Raw genomic sequence first — 25,096 nt, forward strand, 5'->3', positions numbered from 1 at the left:
AGCGCCGTTACCTTCCTGATGGAGCAGTACCTATTGATCTACTCACACTGGCATGTTTTCGAACTTCTGCCTGTCCCCCGGGCTGAGTGGGTTGCTAGGAGACCAAGTGGACAGAGCTTAGCCTTCTAACTGGCAGCAATTGGATAAAAACAATTATTCATCTCCCTCTAATTAGGACTTTCATAGAATCATAGAATCATAGAATAGTAGAGTTGGAAGAGACCACATGGGCCATCTAGTCCAACCCCCTGCTAAGAAGCAGGAAATCGCATTCAAAGCACCCCCGACAGATGGCCATCCAGCCTCTGCTTAAAAGCCTCCAAGGAAGGAGCCTCCACCACGGCCCCGGGGAGAGAGTTCCACTGTCGAACCGGGGCCGTGGTGGAGGCTCCTTCCTTGGAGGCTTATTTTTCTTTTCTTTTCTTTTCTTTTTGTCTTATGAACGTAAAGGCGTGGATGAGGGGTTGTGCTGTCAATTTTCGAGGTTGTGGGGTGTTTAGTTTTTTTGTTTTGTCCTAGGCCGAAATTTCATTACCCTTTTATATATATAGATTAAGTTAGATGGGCTCTTGAAGGTCATCTAGTCTAGTTCCTGCTCCGTGCAGGGTATGCAGAGAGTAACCCCTGTGTTTGCTTTTCCTTTGCTTCCCTTTTTCTCCTTCCAGTTCCCAGCGTACAATCTGCCGCTGTCCTCATGAGTTCTGATGCAGCCCATGGTCATGCAGGGATGCTCTTTCACCCTCCCCAGATGTCATGAGTGGCAGGCCACCGGCCCACCCCGTCGCAACAGCACCTCCCACGCACAGTCTCAGGTAAGGGCCACGGGGACCCACGGACCGCTAGGCTTTCTGCCTTTGTTTATTCTCAGCCAGTTCTCATTAATGTCACCCAAAATGTGTCCTTGGTCTTTACTTCCATGTTAGAGGCACCTCTATTGATAAGCCAGTTTCTCTACAATTCCTAGGTCATATCATATTCCAAGTTTGCAAAGTGGAGGACGAAGCCACATGCATTAGCAAGAGCCAAAGGAGCATTGGCTTCCAGGGGAAACTCTCCAAAATGCTTAACATAAGAGAACAACTGAAACATGATATCCTAATCCTACTAATGCAGAGTTCTTCCGGCCATTTCCGGGTCAGATGATTGTCTGTTTTTGTTCATTTTCATGGTTTCCTCCTTTCTGTTGAAATTGTCCATAAGCTTCTGGACTTCAGTGGCTTCTCTGTATAGTCTGACATTGTGGTTGATGGAGAAGTTCAGCATTTCTGTGTTCTCAAATAATATGCTGTGTCCAGGTTGGTTCATCAAGTGCTCTGCTATGGTTGCCTTTTCTGATTGAATTACTGTATATACTCGAGTATAAGGCTAGTTTTTCAGCCCTTTTTTAAAGACTGAAAAAACCCCCCTCTGCTTATACTTGGGTGAGGGTTCTGGTTGGCTTATATTTGGGTCAGCTTATACTCGAGAATATATGGTACATTTATTATTTTTCTCTGTTATTATTAGTATTATTACATGTATTATTTTTCTCTATTATTGTTGCTACTATTACATTTATTTTACTCTATTTTTATTATTATTATTAATACATTTATTATTTCACTCTGATCTTATTATTATTATTACTAGCTTTGCCCGGCCACGCGTTGCTGTGGCTTATGCTTTCAGAGTGTTGCTCTTTACTTACTGTCCTGATTTTAGAGATTATATTGTTCTGTATTATTATTAATCGCTTTGAATGCGATTTCTTGCTTCTTGGCAGAATGGGGTTGGACTGGATGGCCCATGAGGTCTCTTCCAACTCTACTATTCTATGATTCTATATCACAGTAATTATTACATATTATATTTATAATCTTATATTATCTGCTTAGAACTGGATTATATGAGGCCTCTTCTTCACAGCTGTATAAAATGCACACTGAAGTGGATTATATGGCAGTGTGGAGTCCAGATAATCCAGTGCAAAGCAGATAATATAAGATTATAAATGGGTTATGTAGCTGTGTGGAAGGGCCTTGAGACTACACTGCCATATAATGCAGTGCAAATTAGATAATCTGTGAAACAGGCCGAGGCCTAAGTCTGCCTGTCCCCTGGGCTGAGTTGGTTACTAGGAGACCAAGTGGGCAGAGATTAGTCCTCTAACTGGCAGCAATTGGATAAAAACAATTATTCCTCTCCCTCTAATTAGGACTTTATTTTTCTTTTCTTTTTGTTGTATCAACCTAGAGGCGTGGATGATGGGTTGTGTTGTCAAATTTCGAGGTTGGGGGGCCTGTAGTTTTGTCGTTTTGTTGGTCGCCGTGATGCCATCACTCATTTATATATATAGATTGCATTTATTATTTTACTCTATTTATTATTACATGTATTATTTTCCTGTAATTATTATTATTATTACATATATTATTTTACTCTATTATTATTAAAAGGATACATAAGGGCATTTACATTGAAGAAGATGAGAATAATGATTTAATCAGAGTTGGACAGTCTTATCTTAAATTTGAGTTTTATGTAAATATTCAAAAACATTTAACCTACTGATTTAACCTACTAACCTCAATTAATGTAATTTTATTGGTATCTATTTTATTTCTGAAATTTACCACTCTCGGCTTATATGGAGTCAATGTTTTCCCAGTTTTTTGTGGTAAAATTAGGTGCCTCATCTTATATTCAGGTCGGCTTATACTCGAATATATATGGTAATCTCCAATGACTTTCATGTTCCTTAATTCATGTCTGGGCAATGCTGCTGCGTTTGGTTTGCTGCATTCTGGATTGTCCAACACAGTCTGCCTTTTTGTAGTCAATGTTTTTGTAGTCAATGTTTTCAATACAGTGCGATATTTTGGTGCTAAATTCGTAAATACAGTAATTGCTACATAATGTTACCATGTATTGAACTGTTTTTTCTATTGATTTGTTGTAAAACATGATGTTTTGGTACTTAATTTGTAAAATCATAACATAATTTGATGTTTAAAAGACTTTTCCTTAATCTCTCCTTATTATCCAACATTTTTGCTTATCCAATATTCTTCTGGCCCATTTATGTTGGATAAGCGAGACTCTACTGCAGGGGTCCCCAAACTAAGGCCTATGGGCCTGATGTGGCCCTCCAAGGTCATTTACCTGGCCCCAGTCCTAAACTTTAGACTTAGGATTGACCTAAGTCTACCTGGTCTTTTTAGGTCTCTTTGCTTATCTATGGTCTTATGAGATTGTCTAGGTGGTCTTTGAAGGTCTCTTTGCTTACGTATGGTCTTATGAGATTGTCTAGATGGTCTTTGAAGGTCTCTTTGCTTACGTATGGTCTTATGAGATTGTCTAGGTGGTCTTTGAAGGTCTCTTTGCTTACGTATGGTCTTCTGAGATTGTCTAGGTGGTCTTTAAAGGTCTCTTTGCTTACGTATGGTCTTATGAGATTGTCTAGATGGTCTTTGGAGGTCTCTTTGCTTACCTATGGTCTTATGAGATTGTCTAGGTGGTCTTTGGGAGTCCCTTTGCTTACCTATGGTCTTATGAGACCATCTGGATGGTCTTTAGAGGTCTCTTTGCTTACGTATGGTCTTATGAGACCATCTAGATGGTCTTTGGAGGTCTCTTTGCTTACCTATGGTCTTATGAGACCATCTAGATGGTCTTTGGAGGTCTCTTTGCTTACGTATGGTCTTATGAGACCATCTAGATGGTCTTTGGAGGCCTCTTTGCTTACCTATGGTCTTATGAGATTGTCTAGATGGTCTTTGGAGGCCTCTTTGCTTACCTATGGTCTTATGAGATTGTCTAGGTGGTCTTTGGGAGTCCCTTTGCTTACCTATGGTCTTATGAGACCATCTAGATGGTCTTTGGAGGTCTCTTTGCTTACGTATGGTCTTATGAGACCATCTAGATGGTCTTTGGAGTCTCTTTGCTTACCTATGGTCTTATGAGATTGTCTAGATGGTCTTTGGAGGTCTCTTTGCTTACCTATGGTCTTCTGAGATTGTCTAGGTGGTCTTTGAAGGTCTCTTTGCTTACGTATGGTCTTCTGAGATTGTCTAGGTGGTCTTTGAAGGTCTCTTTGCTTACCTATGGTCTTCTGAGATTGTCTAGGTGGTCTTTAAAGGTCTCTTTGCTTACGTATGGTCTTATGAGAGCATCTAGATGGTCTTTGAAGGTCTCTTTGCTTACCTATGGTCTTATGAGATTGTCTAGATGGTCTTTGGAGGTCTCTTTGCTTACCTATGGTCTTATGAGATTGTCTAGGTGGTCTTTGGGAGTTACCTATGCTTACCCTTTGGTCTACCCTAGATGGTCTTTGGCTTACCCTTTGCTTACCTATGGTCTTATGAGACCATCTAGATGGTCTTTGGAGGTCTCTTTGCTTACCTATGGTCTTATGGCCATAGATCAGGGGTCCCCAAACTAAGGCCCTCCAAGGCATTGACCTGGCCTCTGTTCTAAACTTTAGAATTAGGGTTGAACTACGTTTGAAACGACTTGAAGGCAAACAACAACAATCCTAATTTTGGACTATTTCACCATAGTCTGGCCTCCCAGCTGTCTGAGGGACTGTGAATTGGCCCTCCACTTAAAAAGTTTGAGGACCCCTGCTCTACTGTATTGCATATACTGTGTTTATATTGCTGCTGCAACTAAAGAGAAAAGCCTTTCTTTTGGAAAGAAGAACTTTGTTTGTGTGCTTTTGTCCCTGGAGAAGATACAACTACCTGAAGGTACTTGGCTCCTTAACTGGAGCTAATAGAGTCCCTTTTGCTCTAAGCCTGCATCGAACCCCTGAATTGCCTACAACAGAAGAATTCCTTGGGGTTGTGACCCATAAATGACCCTTTTCCATGTTCTAAGCTGTATAAATGGCCAGTCAAGGCATCCTTCTGTCCTCGTCTTATATGCTACGGTCCTTCTTTGGGCTTGACTCCCCTTTTCGCCTGAGCATCACAGAGCTGCGTGTGACTGACTGTCACAAGTCCATGCGGGGAAGGCGGCTCCCTGGCGGTGACATTCCTCCTGCCTCCCGCTCACACAGGCAGCTGCTTCTCCCACACACACAGCTCCTGGCCGGCCCAAAACACCAGCCGGATTGGAATTCCGCTTGGACAAAGGCTGCGATTCATGGGCCAGAGAGGGGCTGTTCTTGCCACCCCCAGCAGATTCCTGGGAGATCAGCAAGCAAGCCACTCCTTCCTGCCTGCCTTGCTCTACCTTCTTGCTTTTGTTGTTGTCTCTCTTTTGGAGGGAAGGTGGCCGGCAACACTTTCCCCATGGAGTCCTGCCAGGGAACCACGCTCCTGCACAGGTAAGGAAAACCTTGCTTGGATCTACAAACCAACCTCTTTATATGCTTGGGATGGGAGTCAAGGTGGAGAGAGGAGGTGAGGCATGCCTGCAACAACATATAATAATAATAATAATGATAATAATGGAAACAATAGACATTGACAAAATCACGATCTGCCAACTGCAAAAGGCCACCCTCCTGGGATCTGCACGCATCATCCGAAAATACATCACACAGTCCTAGACACTTGGGAAGTGTTCGACTTGTGATTTTGTGATACGAAATCCAGCATATCTATCTTGTTTGCTGTGTCTTAAATTATTATTATTAATAATAATAATAATAGTAATAATACTGCTTTATTTATATACTGCCCTATCTCCTTAGGGGACTCAGAGCAGTTTCCAGCATATCAGAAAACATACAGTCAGTTAAAACATTGGAAACATAAACAAAAGTGCATATAACAGATAATCATGCAACACATAACCAAACATTTAAAAACCTAATAACTTGACTCAATAAATCCGCATTCAGTGGCCAGGATTTAGCGTTGGGGATGCCAACTATAAAGTGTTAAATGTGCCAGGTATTTCATTACATAGTGGGCAAGAGTGGATAAAGAGCTAAGTGAGGGCAAACCAAAAAAAATGCATACAAAAGCTTTGGATAGCATAGGGAAGAGTTAACATCCCATGGTGTTTTTATTCTGGGATGGTAAGAATGTTCAATTCCGCCCAATTCTTGGTTGGAGAAAGAGCAAAGGAGACTACGTTTCACTGCTTGCAGTTCTTGGTGAGTTGCAAGCGTCTTGGGCAAGTTTATCCATTGGGTGCACACGATGCCACGTCTTGGATACATGCAGAATGAGCTGTAGAGCTGCAGTCTCCTTCGGGATTTCCCTCTTGCCTTGTTTCTGGCTAACAAAGCCGTGCACTAACCTGCTTTGGCCTTTGTGAGAAGCAGGGCATGAAAAGGCACCCAACTCTCTCTTGTCTCGTAGCGAGAGGCAGATGCGGCAGATGTAGCCTGAATGATTTATGAGCCTCCTCTTCCGAGGCTCCTCTTTCTAAGTTTCCTTTCTTCCATCCATCCATCCGCCTGACTTTTCATCTGTGCTGCTTTTGATGTTTCCCAGATCGGGTTGGGAGGGGGCTGTGCCATGAAAGGCTGCCTCCAGAGCTACACACAAACCCATCCTCATCCTTGGATGTGCCTTTTTGGATGCTGACAAGGATGCTCCTGCTGCGGCTGATAGCTTTTCCTTCCCACAGGTGTGCAACTTGTACCCCATTCAGAAATGAGTGACACATCTTTATATTCGAATCAGACATTGAATATTTCCCTAGCTTTCGGAGTTCTTTGAATTTTTTTTTCCTTTAGGAAAAACAGCTGCTGCTTTGTGTTGTTGAAGGCTTTTATGGCTAGAATCACTAGGTTGCTGTGAGTTTTCTGGGCTGTATGGCTATGTTCCAGAAGTATTCTTTCCTGACGTTTCACCCACATCTATGGCAGGCATCCTCAGAGGTTGTGAGGTCTGTTGGAAACTAGGCAAGTGTGAATGTTGCAATAAACTGTGAAAGGCTTGCATGGTCTGCGTGTAGCTGAATGACTTAAACTGTGTAATGCATATGTGTAGCCTATGACCCAAGACTCCAGAGACTCCAGAGACCAGACTCGAAAGCAGAGTTGCGCAGCGGAAGCGTGTTGGGCCCATAACCCTTGTCAATGTGTGAGAGGCTAATTGAGACTTATTCACCTTTTTCCCGTCTCAATTCCTCTCTTTCCGAAGATCTGGCATCTGTCCAGTCAAACGGAAAATAAACTCTCATCAGTCAGTTGTCAGCGGAAGTCGGTGGTTCAGAAACTTTATTGTTCTAATTGCAGTCATTTACAGCTATGTACAAAGCGCCGCTGCAGAGACAATAAAGTTTCTGAACCACCGACTCATTGGACTCAATGGCCCAAAGGGTCTCTTCCAACCCTCTTTATTATTATTATTGCTTGGTGGCCAACTATAGTCCGGCCCTCCAATGGTCCGAAGGATCGTGAACTGGCCCCCAGTTTTAAAAGTTTGGGGACCCCTGATCTGTAGTATGTACATTTACCGATCCTGCATGCTTCCAAAAAAAAAACTTTACTAGGTCTTACTTTCCGGTGAGGCCTTATATTTAGCAATTCAGCAAAATCTCTGCTAGGTTTTATTTTCTGGGGATGTCTTATTTTAGGGGAAACAGGGTACATGTTTTCTTGCAAGCCCACTCATGCAGACGCACCTTCCATGGGCTGCAAAGCAATGCTGCTGACTCTTTTTTTTTAACCAAAGGAACCCCCCGCTGTGATGCTCTTTGCCTTGTCCCTGGTCTCCTTTTCTAACTAATTAGCCGCTATTTCTCCGAGGCAATTTAGCATTTGCCGCCTTCCATTAGTAGGCATCAGCCCCAAGGGCTTCAGGCGTGACACATCTCAGGCATCTTAAAGGTTCTTAATGGGAAAAGCGAACATTTCAGGAAGGAAAAAAGCTACTCAGCAAGAAGGCTTCACACTAGAGTTTGCAGACAGAAGAATTCCTTAATTCCTTCCTCTTGGCCCCCGCATCCATTCGTACAGGAGCAGGATCCTTTTACTAAGTTCAATTTGCTCTTTTTTTAAAAAAAAAATCATATTTTAGCTTAATTTTGGTTTTTACATTTATGGGATTAGTACTGTCAGGTTTCGGGATTCTAGGGAGAAAATCCGCCCAAGTATTTCATTTGACGAATTAATTGGCGGTAGGTTGGTCTGCAAAGCTTTCGCACGGCTGAAATTTCAGAATGGAAAGAAAGAAAGCAGCAGCTGGGTTGCTGTGAGTTTTCCGGCCTGTATGGCCATGTTCCAGAAGCATTCTCTCCTGACGTTTCACCCACATCTATGGCAGGCATCCTCAGAGGTTGTGAGGTCTGTTGGAAACTAGGCAAGTGGGGTTTATATATCTGGAATAATGTCCAGGGTGGGAAAAAGAACTCTTGTCTGTTTGAGGAAAGTGTGAATGTTGCAATTGGCCAGCTTGATTAGCATTGAATGGCCTTGCAGCTTCAAAGCCTGGCTGCTTCCTGAACTGGGGAAATCAGTACAGTAAATAAAGAGCAATACTCAGGAAACAGGGGAATTCCAGACAGGAAACAATGAGGGCCAGCTAACACCTCCCAACAAGGGACTTCCCCCAGGCAGGAAGCAGCCAGGCTTTGAAGCTGCAAGGCTATTCAATGCTAATCAAGGTGGCCAATGGCAACATTCACACTTGCTTCCAACAGGCAAGAGTTCTTTCTTTCTCCCACCCTGGACATTATTCTACAGATATACAAACCCCTCTTGTCTAGTTTCCAACAGACCTCACAACCTCTGAGGATACTTGACATAGATGTGGGCTAAACGTCAGGAGAGAATGTTTCTGGATTCAAGATTGAGGCTGGATCTACACTGTGATATAATCCAGTTTCTTTCATGGCTAGAATCACTGGGTTGCTGTGAGTCTTTGTGTCTGTATGGCCACGTTCCAGAAGCATTCTCTCCTGACGTTTCACCCACATCTATGGCAGGCATCCTCAGAGGTTGTGAGGTCTGTTGGAAACCAGACCTCACAACCAAGTGGGGTTTATATATCTGGAATAATTTCCAGGGTGGGAGAAAGAACTCTTGTCTATTTGAGGCAAGTGTGACTGTACAAAAAGCCAGCTTGATTAGCACTGAAGAGCCTTGCAGCTTCAAAGCTTCCACCATGTCAGACTATACAGAGAGTCCACAAGTCCATTGAAATCCACAAGTACGTGGACAATTTCACCGGAAAGGAGGAAACCTTGAAAATGACCAAAATCTAGCTAGCAGTATTTTAAAAACTCTAAAATTAGGACAGTAAATAAAGAGCAACACTCAGGAAACAGGGGAATTCCATGTAGTTTAATTTATTGATGTTAGGCTTTTAATTTGATGTTAGGTTTTAATGTTATTTTTATATATGGGATTTCTCTGGGGTTTTATGTCAGTATTTGTTTGTTTACGGAGGTATTGAATGTTTGCCATTGTATGTTGGAATCTGCCCTGAGTTCCCTCGGGGAGTTAGGGCAGAATACAAATAAAGTTTTTATTATTATTATTATTATTATTATTATATTATTATTATTACTAACTGTGCCCAGCCACGTGTTGCTGTGGCTTATGGGAATGCTTTGTTGACCAGGAGGAATAGCACTGAATAGCCTTGCAGCTTCAAAAGCCTGAACCCTGGCTGTACCCCGGCGCCATTGTGGCCGACGGGGTTGCTAGGAGATGAAGTGGGTGGGGCCTAAAGGGGGCAGGGCCTACCCTTCTGACTAGCAACCGGGGTTGAAAACGACTCTTCCTCGTTATCTAATTTGGACTTTCTTTTCTGGGTTTTTTTGTTGGAAAGACATAGATTGGATGACTATGTCTTTTGTGGCCAAGTTTGGTGTGATTTGGTTCAGTGGTTTTGTTGTTTACTTAGTCTTACAAATGTACATTACATTTTATATATATACTAGCTGTGCCCAACCACACGTTGCTGTGGCTAGGACTTAATTTTTCTTTTCTTTTTGTTGTATGAATGTAGAGGCGTGGATGAGAGGTTGTGCTGTCAATTTTCGAGGTTGTGGGGCATTTAGTTTAGTTGTTTTGTCCAGTGCCGTGATTCCATTACCCTTTTATATATATAGATAGATTATTTTGGGCCAGCATTGCTCAATTGTATCAACGTGGGAAAGAGATTGATCCAATAACAGTATGTTTTTGTTTGCTTAAGGAACAAACAAAGACACCAGGAGGGAGTGATAACATTCTTAGAAAGATTTTTGGTGGGAGCTGGAGTAGTTAGATGTACTTATAACATCAAAACAGAAGGAAGGTCTGCTGATTTTCTTAGAAATGCTTTCTCACACCTCAGGAACACTTTTCTCCTACGTCTTTTCCATTGAAGAAAAAAATGTGTTAGGGAGAATGATAGTTACAGTTAAGCATTACCTTGAAATCATAGCCCATGTCTGTACCTGAGATTATTGTACTACTCCCCAAAACCGAAGCAAGAAATGCTAATGTCACAAGTCTAGCTCCATATTGATCCAACACACAAGAGCTCCGCATCCCTTGCGCCTGGTGTGCATTTGATAAATGAAGGACAGGACATAAACACAGTGATTGATGGGTGGGTGGTGAAATTCCTGTTATGTGTTCCCACCTTTCTGGAATCAGTGTAACATTCCCACTCATTCTTGTTACACATTTTGAGTACTGTATATACTCGAGTACAAGCCTAGTTTTTCAGCCCTTTTTTTAAGACTGAAAAAGCCCCTGTAATGAAGTACGAATTTTGGTTTACAGATGTTATGTTTAATTGTGTGTTTATGTTTTAAAAGGGTAAGTATTACAGTTATTGCATCTCAGCACTCAGAGGCTGGTTGCCATGGAGAAATAGGCAGAGCCAACTGCCGTTTAGTTGAAGAAGTGCAGAATTTAAAAAAGAAAGTCAGTCTGTGCTCTGATGAGGCACAGGGAAGATTGATTCTAGGTTGATGGGATCAAGGAGACTCAATTGTTCATTTTGAGTCGGTTTTAAATAAGTTTGGTGACTTATTTAATGTAGTCTGTGTCCTGATAAGGCACAGAGAATCTGTGATAGTATATCACAGGGGTGACTGTGGTTTGAAGTCACTGGATAGTCCAAGTTTTAGACTTTGGGAACCAATCCCAGCTGGACTCACAGAGATCCATTGAAGTAACGGTTTAAAAGTAGCAGAGGAAGAAGTTTTAACTACTTTAAGTAAAAGAAGTGATACTTTAGAGAGTTGATTCATCTCATTCTAGTATTGTAACTGTTAATAAGAATACCTCTAAGTGAGAAACATTGTATTGGCAGTCGTTATAAATTCTTTACAAATTGGTGGCAGCAGTGGGATAAAAAGATTCCCTCCTGCCTGAAAGAGCCTTAGACGTTCATAGTCCTTTACAGCCCCCCTCGGCTTATACTCGGGTGAGGGTCGGCTTGTACTCAAGTATATATGGCATATTTATTATTTTTCTCTATTATTATTGGTATTATTACATTTATTATTTTTCTCTATTATTATTGGTATTGTTACATTTATTATTTTACTCTATTATTGCTATTACTTTTAAATTTATTTTACTCTATTTTTATTATTAATAATACATTTATTATTTTACTCTATTTATTATTACATTTATTATTTTACTCTATTATTATTAAAAGGATACATAAGCACATTTACATTGAAGAAGATGAGAAGAATGATTTGATCAGAGTTGGACAGTCTTATCTTAAATTTGAGCTTTATGTAAATATTCAAAAACATTTAACCTACTGATGCCTCAATTAATGTAATATTATTGGTATCTATTTTTATTTCAGCTTATACTGGAGTCAATGTTTTCCCAGTTTTTTTGTGGTAAAATTAAGTGCCTTGGCTTATATTCGGGTCGGCTTATACTCAAGTATATACGGTAATTCACATAGCATGCAACCAGCTCTGGGTCTCCCATGCATTGAGGCTTCCGATAATGGCGGGATGGTGATGCGCATGTATGCTTTCAAGTATTTGGTTTTTCTTAGGATAGAGGAAAGGCAGAATAACTGGGCAGTGCCTTTTGAATTTTACTGGTCCAAAAGACTCACAGAATCAGACAGCTACTGTTTTGTTTGTTTGTTTCAATTAAAATTTAATTCATTGACTCATTTACCCTGCCTTCCTCCCCGACTCGAAGCCAACGCAGTTCATAATTCGACTGATAATGGCCACAAATGTGACAAAGCATGACGGCGCCGTCTCTGTGGCAACTCTCCAACCGTGGAACTCTTGCCTTGTGAAATTACATTCTCTCCAATACTGCATATATTTCCCCTTCTGCAAAATGTTATCTCTGTTGCTCCATTATTTATTAACCTGCTTTCTAAGGCTTTTTTTAATGCTACTTGTGATTACTGAATGGTTTTAATTATGTTTAGTATTTGTTTATATAAATGTCATAATCCGTTCTGTAGCTAGAGATCTTGAAGGCACGCAGATAGTGAAGTGGGTTGAATATTTATAAAGCTCATTTAAAACAACCGAACTGGGTAAAACGTTGCAATTCTTATTGTTGTTGGATCTCATAAGCTAATCTTGAGAGCCTCCAGAAGTCTACCTGGTCTTTGGAGGTCTCTTTGCTTACTTATATCTTATGAGACCATCTAGGTGGCTTTTGGAGGTCACTTTCCTTACCTATGGTTTTATGAGATTGTCTAGATGGTCTTTGAGGTCCCTTTCCTTATCTATGGTCTTCTGATGGTCTTACAAGACCATCTAGATGGCCTTTGAGGGTCCCTTTCCTTACCGATGGTCTTATGAGACCATCTAGATGATCTTTGGAGGTCTCTTTGCTTACCTATGGTCTTATGAGATTGTCTAGATGGCCTTTGGGGTCCCTTTCCTTGCCTATGGTCTTATGAAACCATCTAGATGGCCTTTGAGAGTCCCTTTCCTTATCTATGGTCTTCTGATGGCCTTATGAGATCATCTTAGATGGCCTTTGAGGGTCCCTTGCCTTACCAATTGTCTTATGAGACCATCTAGATGATCTTTGGAGGTCTCTTTGCTTAGCTACGGCCTTGCGAGACCATCTAGATGGCTTTTGGAGGCCACTTTCCTTACCTATGGTTTTATGAAACCATCTAGATGTCTCTGAGGGTCCCTTTCCTTATCTATGGTCTTCTGATGGCCTTATGAGATCATCTTAGATGGCCTTTGAGGGTCCCTTGCCTTACCAATTGTCTTATGAGACCATCTAGATGATCTTTGGAGGTCTCTTTGCTTAGCTACGGCCTTGCGAGACCATCTAGATGGCTTTTGGAGGCCACTTTCCTTACCTATGGTTTTATGAAACCATCTAGATGTCTCTGAGGGTCCCTTTCCTTATCTATGGTCTTCTGATGGCCTTATGAGATCATCTTAGATGGCCTTTGAGGGTCCCTTGCCTTACCAATTGTCTTATGAGACCATCTAGATGATCTTTGGAGGTCTCTTTGCTTAGCTACGGCCTTGCGAGACCATCTAGATGGCTTTTGGAGGCCACTTTCCTTACCTATGGTTTTATGAAACCATCTAGATGTCTCTGAGGGTCCCTTTCCTTATCTATGGTCTTCTGATGGCCTGATGAGACCATCTAGATGATCTTTGGAGGTCACTTTGCTTACCTATAGTCTTATGAGATCGTCTAGATCAGGGGTCCCCAAACTAAGTCCCTCCAAGGTCATTGACATGGCCTTTGTCCTAAACTTTGGACTTAGGGTTGACCTAAGTCTGAAACAACTTGAAGACACCCAACAACAATCCTAATTTTGGACTATTTCATTATAGTCCGTCCCCCCAAGCAGTCTGAGGGACTTTGAATCGGCCCTCCACTTAAAACGTTTGAGGACCCCTGGCATGGAGTATCCTGTTAAAGGACATAGGGACACTAAAGTAGGCTACCTATAGCAGTGCATTGTTATGGTGCTGTGTTCTACTTTAACTGACATAGCAGCATTGGTCTCCACATGGTCCAGACAAGACTGCATTGGTCCCACTAGATCATTGGGCCTCCTTTCCATTTGATGCCATTTGTGTTTATGTTTAGGTCAAAACACCCCAAGATGCCTCTGCTTCAGCCTGCGTGAGCCAGAGACCCCCCAACGGCGCCGCTGGGCCACAGATGCCTCTGGAGATGAATCTATGCTGGAATGAGATCAAAAAGAAGTCGCACAACCTCCGGTGAGACTCACAGCAGATGCCAGGCTTCGAGGATCTTGTTCGGCACTCATGGAAATTCTTAGGCATTCAAATCACCCACTGACTTTGCATAAGGGAGAGCTTTGACAAATAAGCAAAGCTGGGATTTATGTCCGGACTCGATCAAGTCCTAAGACAAGGATATGGGATGGGAGTCCAATTCCAGCTCAGGCAAACCAGGTTCCAAAGAGCCACGGATGGGGCCAAAGCAGAGCTTGGAAAAGTCATTTTTTAAATCAAGGTTGCAGAATTGGTTGTCTAGCATCTGAATTGGACCCAATCCCATTGATAAAATTGTCCAGAAAGTGCTAGAGTATCCCTCAACTTCACTTAAAGCAGTAAAGGTAAAGATTTTCCCCTGATGTTAAGTCCAGTCGTGTCCAACTCTGGGGGTTGGTGCTCATCTCCATTTCTAAGCCGAAGAGCCGGCGTTGTCCGTAGACACCTCCAAGGTCATGTGGCCACTGGCATGACTGCATGGAGCACCATTACTTTCCCACTGGAGACCTATTGATCTACTCACATTTGCATGTTTTCGAACTGCTAGGTTGGCAGAAGCTGGGGCTAACAGCAGGAGCTCACCCTGCTCCCCAGATCCGAACTGCCGACCTTTCAGTCAGCGAGTCCAGCAGCTCAGTACTAATTTAACCCGTAAAGGTAAAGGTTTAGGTTTCCCCTGACATTCAGTCCAGTCATATCCAACTCTAGGGGTTGGTGCTCATCTCCATTTCTAAGCCTAAGAGCTGGCATTGTCCATAGACACCTCCAATGTCATGTCGCCGGCATGACTGCATGGAGTGCTGTTACCTTCCCTACCTATTGATCTACTCACATTGGCATGTTTTCGAACTCCTAAGTTGACAGAAGCTGGAGCTAACAGTGGGTGCTCACTCTGCTCCCTGGATTCGAACCTGGGACCTTTTGGTCTGCAAGTTCCGCAGCTCAGCGCTTTAACACACTGAGCCACCGAAATGCTGATGAATATTGTGCAGGCAATCAGTAGTAAATTTGAGGTGTCCTTGCTCATGTAAACTCACTCTAGACTCTGGTTGAAGACTCTGGTCTTCAAAATTGTCCTTTCTGGAGAGCTATTAAAGGGAGGGAACCTGGGCTCAATAAAGATATTATATTGAGCATTGATGTGTGCTAAAGACTGCTTGGAACGGTTATGGAAATGCTTTGAATTTCAAAACCGATGTGCAAATGGTGATGCTTTAGAGCAGGGGTCCCCAAACTAAGGCCTGGGGGCCAGATGCGGCCCTCCAAGGTCATTTACCCGGCCCCCGCCCTCAGTTTTAGACTTAGACATGCCCAAAGTCTGAAATGACTTGAAGGCACACAACAACAACAATCCTACTTAACTTGACTATCTCATTGGGTAGAAGCAAGCCCACACTTCCCATTGATATCCTGATAGGTTTATATTGGTTAAAATTGTTTTTATTTTTAAATATTGTATTATTCATTCATTTACTAATATTGTGTTATGGTAATAATATAATATATTGTGTATACATATAATATTGATAATAATATTATAATGTAATACAATATAATATTTATTTATTACGGTATTTCTACCCCGCCCTTCCCACCCAGTAGGGGACTCAGGGCAGCTAATAATAACAATACAATGTAATAATATTGTATAATATAATAATATTAATTATATATTATATATTAAATGTAATACAGTAGAGTCTCACTTATCCAACACTCGCTTATCCAACGTTCTGGATTATCCAACGCATTTTTGTAGTCAATGTTTTCAATACATTGTGATATTTTGGTGCTAAATTCGTAAATACAGTAATTACTACATAGCATTACTGCGTATTGAACTACTTTTTCTGCCAAATTTGTTGTCTAACATGATGTTTTGGTGCTTCATTTGTAAAATCGTAACCTAATTTGATGTTTAATAGGCTTTTCCTTAATGCCTCCTTATTATCCAACATATTCGCTTATCCAACATTCTGCCGGCCCGTTTATGTTGGATAAGTGAGACTCTACTGTATTACTAATAATAATATGGTATAGTGGTATAGTACAATATAGTAATATATAATGCTAATATTGTGCTATGCTAATAATATAATGTACTAGCTGTGCCCGGCCACGCGTTGCTGTGGCATTGTCTGGTGGTGTTGGTGAGAAATTGTTGAGGTAGTAGTGGTATTGAATGTGTGTTGTATGGTTGTCTTTATGTTTAGTATGCACACTGAAGTGGATTATACGGCAATGTGGAGTCAAGATAATCCAGTTCAAAGCAGATAATATAAGATTCTAAATGGGTTATATAGCTGTGTGGAAGAGCCTTGAGTCTACACTGCCATATAATCCAGTTAAAATCTGATAACCTGTGGAAGAGGCCTAAATGAGGCCTAACTGTGCCTGTCCCCTGGGCTGAGGAGGTCGCTAGGAGACCAAGTGGGCGAAGCTTAGCCTTCAAACTGGCAGCAATTGGATAAAAACAATTATTCCTCTCCCTCTAATTAGGACTTTATTTTTCTTTTCTTTTTGTTGTATCAACCTAGAGGCATGGATGAGGGGTTGTGATGTCAATTTTTGAGGTTGTGGGGTGTTTACTTTTGTTGTTTTGTCCGCTGCCGTGATGCCAAAAGCCTTTTATATATATAGATGTACATACAACTTGTAAGCTGCTCTGAGTCCCCTTTGGGGTGAGAGAGAGAGAGGAGTATAAATTTAGCAAATACAGTAGAGTCTCACTTATCCAACATAAACGGGCCGGCAGAATGTTGGATAAGCGAATATGTTGGATAATAAGGAGGCATTAAGGAAAAGCCTATTAAACATCAAATTAGGTTATGATTTTACAAATGAAGCACCAAAACATCATGTTAGACAACAAATTTGGCAGAAAAAGTAGTTCAATACGTAGTAATGCTATGTAGTAATTACTGTATTTACGAATTTAGCACCAAAATATCACAATGTATTGAAAACATTGACTACAAAAATGCGTTGGATAATCCAGAATGTTGGATAAGCGAGTGTTGGATAAGTGAGACTCTACTGTAAATAAATAAATACGTGATTGTTGTTGGGGGTTTTTTGTACTACAAATAAGACATGTGCAATGTGCATAGGAATTTGTTCATTTTTTTTCCAAATGATAATTTGGCCCCTCAACAATCTGAGGGACCATGAACCGGCCCTCCACTTAAAAAGTTTGAGGACCTCTGCTTTAGACCTGACTAATGCTGTCTACCCTGCCATAGCTTGGTTCCCAACTCCATGACTGAATCTGCTTTGCTTCCTCAGGGCTCGCCTGGAGGCCTTCTCGGACCACAGTGGGAAGCTGCAGGTTCCGCTCCAGGAGATCATAGACTGGCTCAGCCAGAAGGACGAGGAGCTCTCTGCCCAGCTGCCCCTCCGCGGAGATGCCCTCCTGGTGCAGCAGGAGAAGGAGAGGCACGCGGTACGTCCGGACCATTTTACGCCACTGATTTGGGCCGACACCAAAGGACAACACAACAACAACAATTTATTGATTAGCCAGTTGGCCTTATCAAGGACAGACAATACAAAAACAACATACAACATACATCTGGTTCACTTAAAATAAAATACAGATATACAGGTGTCTGCCTGCTTGGTGCCAATGTAGTTTAGCTAAAGATCAGTGCATCAACTATCCTCGTCTCCCCTACACTGCACCCCAATCTGATCTATGTACTCTGATCTCCTTTTAGCAGCTTTAAACAAATACAGGGCCACTTTTGTTGTCAAAGTGGGGTTATAACCGGCCAACAAAAATGAAGTTTTGGCTTCGATAACCCAGCTTGTTTTATTACCAATAAAAGGCCATAAGTATTGTTTCCTTTCTTTTTTATATAGATTACAGTTGTGCAAAATGTGGTTCAAATTTTCAACTTCAGGGCTGCCACAAATACATAATCTTTCTTCATACGGGATATGATTGAATCTGCCGTGTCTCTCCATGGACTCAATTTGTTCGAATCTTGCCCTAGTGAAAGTGATTCTTAGGTGTCTTGGCATATCTGCTTTTAGGTACAAAGGCCTCTGGAAATTACGTTTAAAGCGCCCTAACCACTTCAGAGATCTTGTATTAGACAGGATGGCTATGTCTTTTTGGGCTTCAATATCTAGGATTCTTTGGATTACTGTCCTTTTTTCAGCATCCCTATTCTGGTCTGATGAAGTAATTTGTAATCCACAGGAGCAAAGAAACCTTGCTAGTTGTTCTGCCCAGGAGTCTTGGTTAAAGCCATTAGATTGTTCTAAGAAGCACAATTTTGGCAGTCTGTTATTTTCAAGATTTTTTATTTTAGACCAATAGTTAAAGGCCCTGATTTTGGCGAGACCTTCGATAGAATGTATTTCTAACTCTGCTCTAACTGCGGCAGCGGTGGTCTTAGCGTCAACGCCAAGTATCTGTCTTAGAAATTTTGATTGTGTTTGTTCTAGTATTGGTAGTTGGCTTAGGCCCCAGATTTCTGCTCCATATAGTATCATGGGGAGGATTTTTGCTTTATAAACTTTGATTATTGGAGGACAACACATTGTTGGCGTGTTACAGTTTTGCATTTATTACCAGAGAAAGAAACATATGAGATTTATATTGTCGAAGGCTTTTACAATCGGAATCACTGGAGTGTTGTATAGTTTCCAGGCAATGTCTTCTAGCAGCTTTCTCTCCTCATGTTTCACCTGCATCTGTGGCTGGCATCTTCAGAAGATGCAGGTGGAACATCTGGAAAAAATGCTGCTAGAACACAGCCATGCAGCCCAGAAACCACACAACACCCCAAATGGCACTATACTACTATCTTTGCACTTTTACCTAGACTGCCCTCCCATTTTGTTCCACTTCTCCTAAATTGAGGTCCTTCTGTGTTATCATTCTATGATTTAAATTGTTTTTCTATTTAAACTATTTAATACTGTTATATTGTATTACAGTAGAGTCTCAGTTATCCAACACTCGCTTATCCAACGTTCTGGATTATCCAACGCATTTTTGTAGTCAATGTTTTCAATATATCGTGATATTTTGGTGCTAAATTCATAAATACAGTAATTACTACATAGCATTACTGCATATTGAACTACTTTTTCTACCAAATTTGTTGTCTAACATGATGTTTTGGTGCTTCATTTGTAAAATCATAACCTAATTTGATGTTTAATAGGCTTTTCCTTAATGCCTCCTTATTATCCAACATATTCGCTTATCCAACATTCTGCCGGCCCGTTTATGTTGGATAAGTGAGACTCTACTGTATTTGCTTTTAATGTTTTATCCGGTTGAAGATGCTGTTTTCACATGTATTTTACTTTGCTTATTACAGTAGAGTCTCACTTATCCAACACTCGCTTATCCAACGTTCTGGATTATCCAACACATTTTTGTAGTCAATGTTTTCAATATATCATGATATTTTGGTGGGAAATTTGTAAATACAGTAATTACTACGTAGCATTACTGCGTATTGAACTACTTTTTCTGCCAAATTTGTTGTATAACATGATGTTTTGGTGCTTAATTTGTAAAATCATAGCCTAATTTGATGTTTAATAGGCTTCTCCTTAATCTCTCCTTATTATCCAACATATTTGCTTATCCAACGTTCTGCTGGCCCGTTTATGTTGGATAAGTGAGACTCTACTGTATCTGTTTTTGGGCTTGGCCCTGTGTAAGCCGCCCCGAGTCCCTGCGGGGAGATGGAGGTGGGATAGAAAAATATTATTATTATTATTATTATTATTATTATTATTATTATTTGATACACAACAAGATGAGTTCACAGCAGACACTCTGCTGGCTGTTGTATTGGATCACACGTCGGACACCTTTCCCAAGTGTTTAGGACTATATAATAATAATAATAATAATAATAATAATAATAATAATAATAATAATAATTATTATTATTATTATTATTATTATTATTATTATTATTTGAAACACAACAAGATGAGTCCACAGCAGACACTCTGCTGGCTGTTGTATTGGATCACACATCGGACACTTCCCAAGTGTGTAGGACTATATAATAATAATAATAAATTCATTATTATTATTATTATTGTTATTGTTGTTGTTGTTGTTGTTATTATTATTATTATTATTATTATTATTATTATTATTATTATTATTAGAGATTTTCTGCTTTAGATATCAAAACAACTTGACCAGACCTCACAATTTCTGAGGATGCCTGAAATAGATGTGGGTGAAACATCAGGAGAGAATGCTTCTGGAACATACAGCCCGGAAAACTCACAGCAACCCAACTTGACTAGACTGGGGTACTTGGAAGTGGAGGGCAAAATCCTTGATCCTGACCATTTTGGAATATATCTTCTGGAGAACTCTGCTCTGAGGCAATTCTGGTCCATGCACAACTCTAAAGTAACCAAGAATGTGAGGAGACACACTAAAAGAATTCTTGCTAAACGTGTCTTCTGTTTTTTTGAGATTTTGGCTATGAGTTCCCTCAGTGTGCACGTCCTGGAGCTAGCACTAGTTTTGTGTCATGTCCTGTGGCAACTGGGTTTTGTACTTTCTCTAACTTTCCTGGTTCTCTTTATCCAACACAGACATTCATGGAAGAAGTGAAGTCCCGGGGGCCATACATTTACTCTGTTTTGGAATCGGCTCAAGCCTTCCTTACTCAACACCCGTTTGAGGAAGTAGAAGACTCAAATTCCGACAGCAAAGGTTTGAAGTTCTGCACATCATTCCAACTTTCTAACTGTTTGAAGACAATTAGTTCGACATAATTAGGAAGATTAGTCCAGGAGAATATAGTCTTAGAGCCTAGCAACAGAAGGTAGAAGACACTGGCCAAAATCCAGTTGTCCTTTCTGACTAAAATAGATCCATCTATGGCTGTGGTTCTCAAGCTTCCTAATGCTGGGACCCCGTAATACAGTTCCTCGTGTTGTGGTGACCCCCAACCATAAAATTATTTCCGTTGCTACTTCATCACTCTCATTTTGCTACTGTTATGAATTGTAATGTAAACATCTGATATGCAGATGTCCATTCACTGGACCACATTTGACACAAATACCCGATACGCCCAAATTTGAATCCTGATGGGGTTGGGGAGGGAATCATTTTTTCATTTATTTATTTATTTATTTATTTACAGTATTTATATTCTGCCCTTCTCACCCCAAAGGGGACTCAGGGTGGATTACAATGAACACATATATGGCAAACATTCAATGCCAACAGACAAACAACATACAGTATAGACCAGGGGTCCCCAAACTAAGGCCCGGGGGCCGAATGTGGCCCCCCAAGGTCATTTACCTGGCCCCTGTCCTCAGTTTTATAATATAATATTTTATATCAGTTTTACTAATATCATATATTGTAAATACATATAATATTGATAATAATATTATAATCTAATACAATATAATACTTATAATAATAGTATATAATAATATTAATTATATATTATATGTTACATATAATATTACTAATAATATTACAGTATAGTGGTATAGTTCAATATAGTAATATATGATGCTAATATTGTGCAATGCTAATAATATAATATATTGTATGTACATCTAATTTGTAAGCCGCTCTGAGTCCCTTTCGGGGTGAGAAGGGCGGGAAATAAATGTAGTAAACAAATGTAGTAAATAAATAAATACATACATAAATTTTAGGCTTAGGCTCACCCTTATTCTGAAATGACTTGAAGGCATACAACAACAACAATCCTAATTAATCTGACTGTCTCATTGGCCAGAAGCAGGCCCACATTTCCCATTGAAATCCTGATAAATTTATGTTGGTTAAAATTGCTTTAATTTTTAAATATTGTATTGTTCTTTTGTTGTTGTTGTTGTTGTTGTTGTTGTTTTTGCACGACAAATAAGACATGTGCAGTGTGCCTAGGAATTTGTTTTTTTCAAATGATCATTTGGCCCCTCGACCATCTGACCGGCCCTCTGCTCAAAAAGTTTGGGGACCCCTGGTATAGACAGACACAGAGGCATTTAACATTTTTCCAGCTTCATGATTCCGGCCACAGGGGGAGCTGTTGCTTCACCGTCCACTAGTGGCTGTACGTCCTCATTCCTTTCCTCGTGTTTTGCTGGCAGTTTTATGGTGTTGTAAATTAGTTAAATGAGCCTCCCGCATAAAGCGTCCCTAAATTTCCCTACTTGACAGATGCAACTGTCTTTCGGGGCTGCATAGGTCAACAGCAAGCCGGGCTATTTAATGGTCGGGGGCTTAACCCGACCCAGGCTTCGAACTCATGACCTCTCGGTCAGTAGCGATTTATTGCAGCTGGGAGTTGTAGTTGCTGGGATTTATAGTTCACCTACAATCAAAGAGCATTCTGAACAACAACGATGGAATTGAACCAAACTTGGCACACAGAACTCCCATGACCAACAGAAAATACTGGAAGCGTTTGATGGACCTTGAGTTTTGGAGTTGTAATTTTGGAACCACCTCCCATGAACACTGTTGGTGGACTGTACTGATATCTCTACTCTGTCCCTAGATGTCTCCCCAAGGCACCGGATCCAGAACATCAGCCGTTTTGTGTGGAAACAAGCCACCGTGGCCAGTGAGTTGTGGGAGAAACTCACCGCCCGCTGTGTTGACCAGCATCGCCACATTGAGAGGACCCTGGAGCAGTTGCTGGAGATCAAGGGGACCATGGAGGAGCTCAGCACCACCCTCAACCAAGCGGAGAGCGTCCGAGAGACATGGGAACCCATTGGAGACCTCTTCATCGACTCCTTGCCAGAGCACATCCAGGCCACCAAGGTAAGCTTTGGTCTTCTTCTTCAACTTGGACCTTTCCGCAATCATAAAAGAATGTTGACTTAGTTCCATTGACTTGTAATCTTGCATTTCCATGAGTAGATATAGCATATTAAAGTCCACTCTGCTGGCAGAATAATATCATTGCAGGAATCCATTTACCTTATATACTCGAGTATAAACCGACCCGAATATAAGCCGAGGCACCTAATTTTACCACAAAAAACCTGGGAAAACATTGACTCCAGTATAAGCCGAGGGGGGTAAATTTCAGAAATAAAAATAGATAACAATAAAATTACATTAATTGAGGCATCAGTAGGTTAAATGTTTTTGAATATTTACATAAAGCTCAAATTTAAGATAAGACTGTCCAACTCTGATCAAATCATTATTCTCATCTTCTTCAATGTAAATGTGCTTATGTATCCTTTTAATAATAATAGAGTAAAATAATAAAGTAATAGTACTAATAAATACAGCAAAATAATAAATGTAGTAACAATAATGTCAGAGTCAAATAATATATTAATAATAACAATAAATAGGGTAAATAAATATAGTAGTTACAATAATAATAGAGTAAAATAATACATGCAATAATAATAATAATAATAATAATAATAATAATAATAATAAATACAGGAAAATAACACATGCAATAATAAATAGAGTAAAAAAATAAATGCAATAATAATAATAATAATAACATTGACAAAATCATGATCTGCCAACTGCAAAAGGCCACCCTACTGGGATCTGCACACATCATCCGAAAATATATCACACAGTCCTAGACACTTGGGAAGTGTTCGACTTGTGATTTTATGACACGAAATCCAGCATGTCTATCTTGTTTGCTGTGTCATAATAATAATAATAATAATAATAAGATCAGAGTGAAATATGATTCTATTATTCTAATAAATGTATTAATAATAATAAAATTAAAAATAGAGTAAAATAAATGTAATAGTAGCAACAATAATAGAGAAAAATAATAAATGTACATATATTCTCAAGTATAAGGTGACCCAAATATAAGCCAACCAGGACCCTCACTCGAGTATAAGCTGAGTCTTTAAAAAAAGGGCTGAAAAACTAGGCTTATACTCGAGTATATACAGTATCTATTAATTTGAGATCCACAGTTTCATCTACTCACACTCCAAAAAAAATATTTCTCTCTCCCTCCAACTCCTTGCCCAAGTGTAGTCTCCATAAGGATTCACCATTATCCATGGTTTCTGGTTTTCATGGGTCCTCTTGGATTGTATCCCCACAAATATGGGCGCTATACTTTATTTGGAAGTGTCAATACAGTAGAGTCTCACTAATCCAAGCTAAACGGGCCGGCAGAAGCTTGGATAAGCGAATATCTTGGATTATAAGGACTGATCAAGGAAAAGCCTATTAAACATCAAATTAGGTTATGATTTTACAAATTAAGCACCAAAACTTCATGTTATACAACAAATTTGACAGAAAAAGTAGTTCAATATGCAGTAATGTTATGTTGTAATTACTGTATTTACGAATTTAGCACCAAAATATCATGATATATTGGAAACACTGACTACAAAAATGGCTTGGATTATCCAGAGGCTTGGATAAGCGAGGCTTGGATTAGTGAGACTCTACTGTATTCACAATCTTGTATGCAATTTTTTTTAGTAGCTTTGAACAGTCAAGGATCATTTCAAAACATGATCCAAGGCATCTGGAGGCCATCCAGACTTCCTACCCTTGGACAGATCATGCACTTTGTATCTGTTTCTTTCTCTTCTTCTCTTTGTTTCTTTCCTGCTACTGTCTTTCCTTTGGGATGTGATGACTCTCCAGTTGTTCAAAGAGGAGCTCTCACCCATGAAAGACGGCGTGAAGTTGGTGAATGACCTTGCCCACCAGCTTGCGATCTCCGATGTTCACCTGTCCATGGAGAACTCTCGCGCCCTGGAGCAGATCAACACACGCTGGAAGCAGCTGCAGGTGAGGATGATAGGCAGGACACTTACAACAAGGCTAACATCAGGCCCCAGAAATTTAGAAGGCACCTTGTCTAATGACACTGTCTCTATTCCATCTACCTGTATTTAATGGGACTAGAGCCTCCACGAATTTTGGTATCTGAATGAAAAGTAATGCCTCCACCTTCGTTATTTGGGTTTGGATGGGAATATTTTAATAAATCAAACACAGGAA

General features: G+C 40.4%; 1 protein-coding gene across 6 annotated transcripts in view; it reads left to right on the forward strand.

The window, feature by feature from the left end:
• Positions 1-25,096, forward strand: part of drp2 (dystrophin related protein 2) — a 90,055-nt gene that overhangs the window by 30,369 nt on the left and 34,590 nt on the right. For 5 of the 6 annotated variants that reach the window (XM_062963953.1, XM_062963954.1, XM_062963952.1 and 2 more), the window contains 6 exons: positions 666-812; positions 13,952-14,085; positions 17,389-17,545; positions 20,692-20,812; positions 22,629-22,897; positions 24,737-24,883. In XM_062963953.1, coding sequence (XP_062820023.1) covers positions 705-812; positions 13,952-14,085; positions 17,389-17,545; positions 20,692-20,812; positions 22,629-22,897; positions 24,737-24,883 — 936 coding nt within the window. In that variant the 5' untranslated portion in view covers positions 666-704. Of the gene's footprint in view, positions 1-665; positions 813-5,053; positions 5,309-13,951; positions 14,086-17,388; positions 17,546-20,691; positions 20,813-22,628; positions 22,898-24,736; positions 24,884-25,096 lie in introns of those variants that run through there. The other variant, XM_062963957.1, reaches the window with a different exon arrangement.

This window comes from Anolis carolinensis, unplaced genomic scaffold, assembly GCF_035594765.1.
Source record: "Anolis carolinensis isolate JA03-04 unplaced genomic scaffold, rAnoCar3.1.pri scaffold_12, whole genome shotgun sequence".
In the NCBI taxonomy this organism is placed as follows: Eukaryota; Metazoa; Chordata; class Lepidosauria; order Squamata; family Dactyloidae; genus Anolis; species Anolis carolinensis.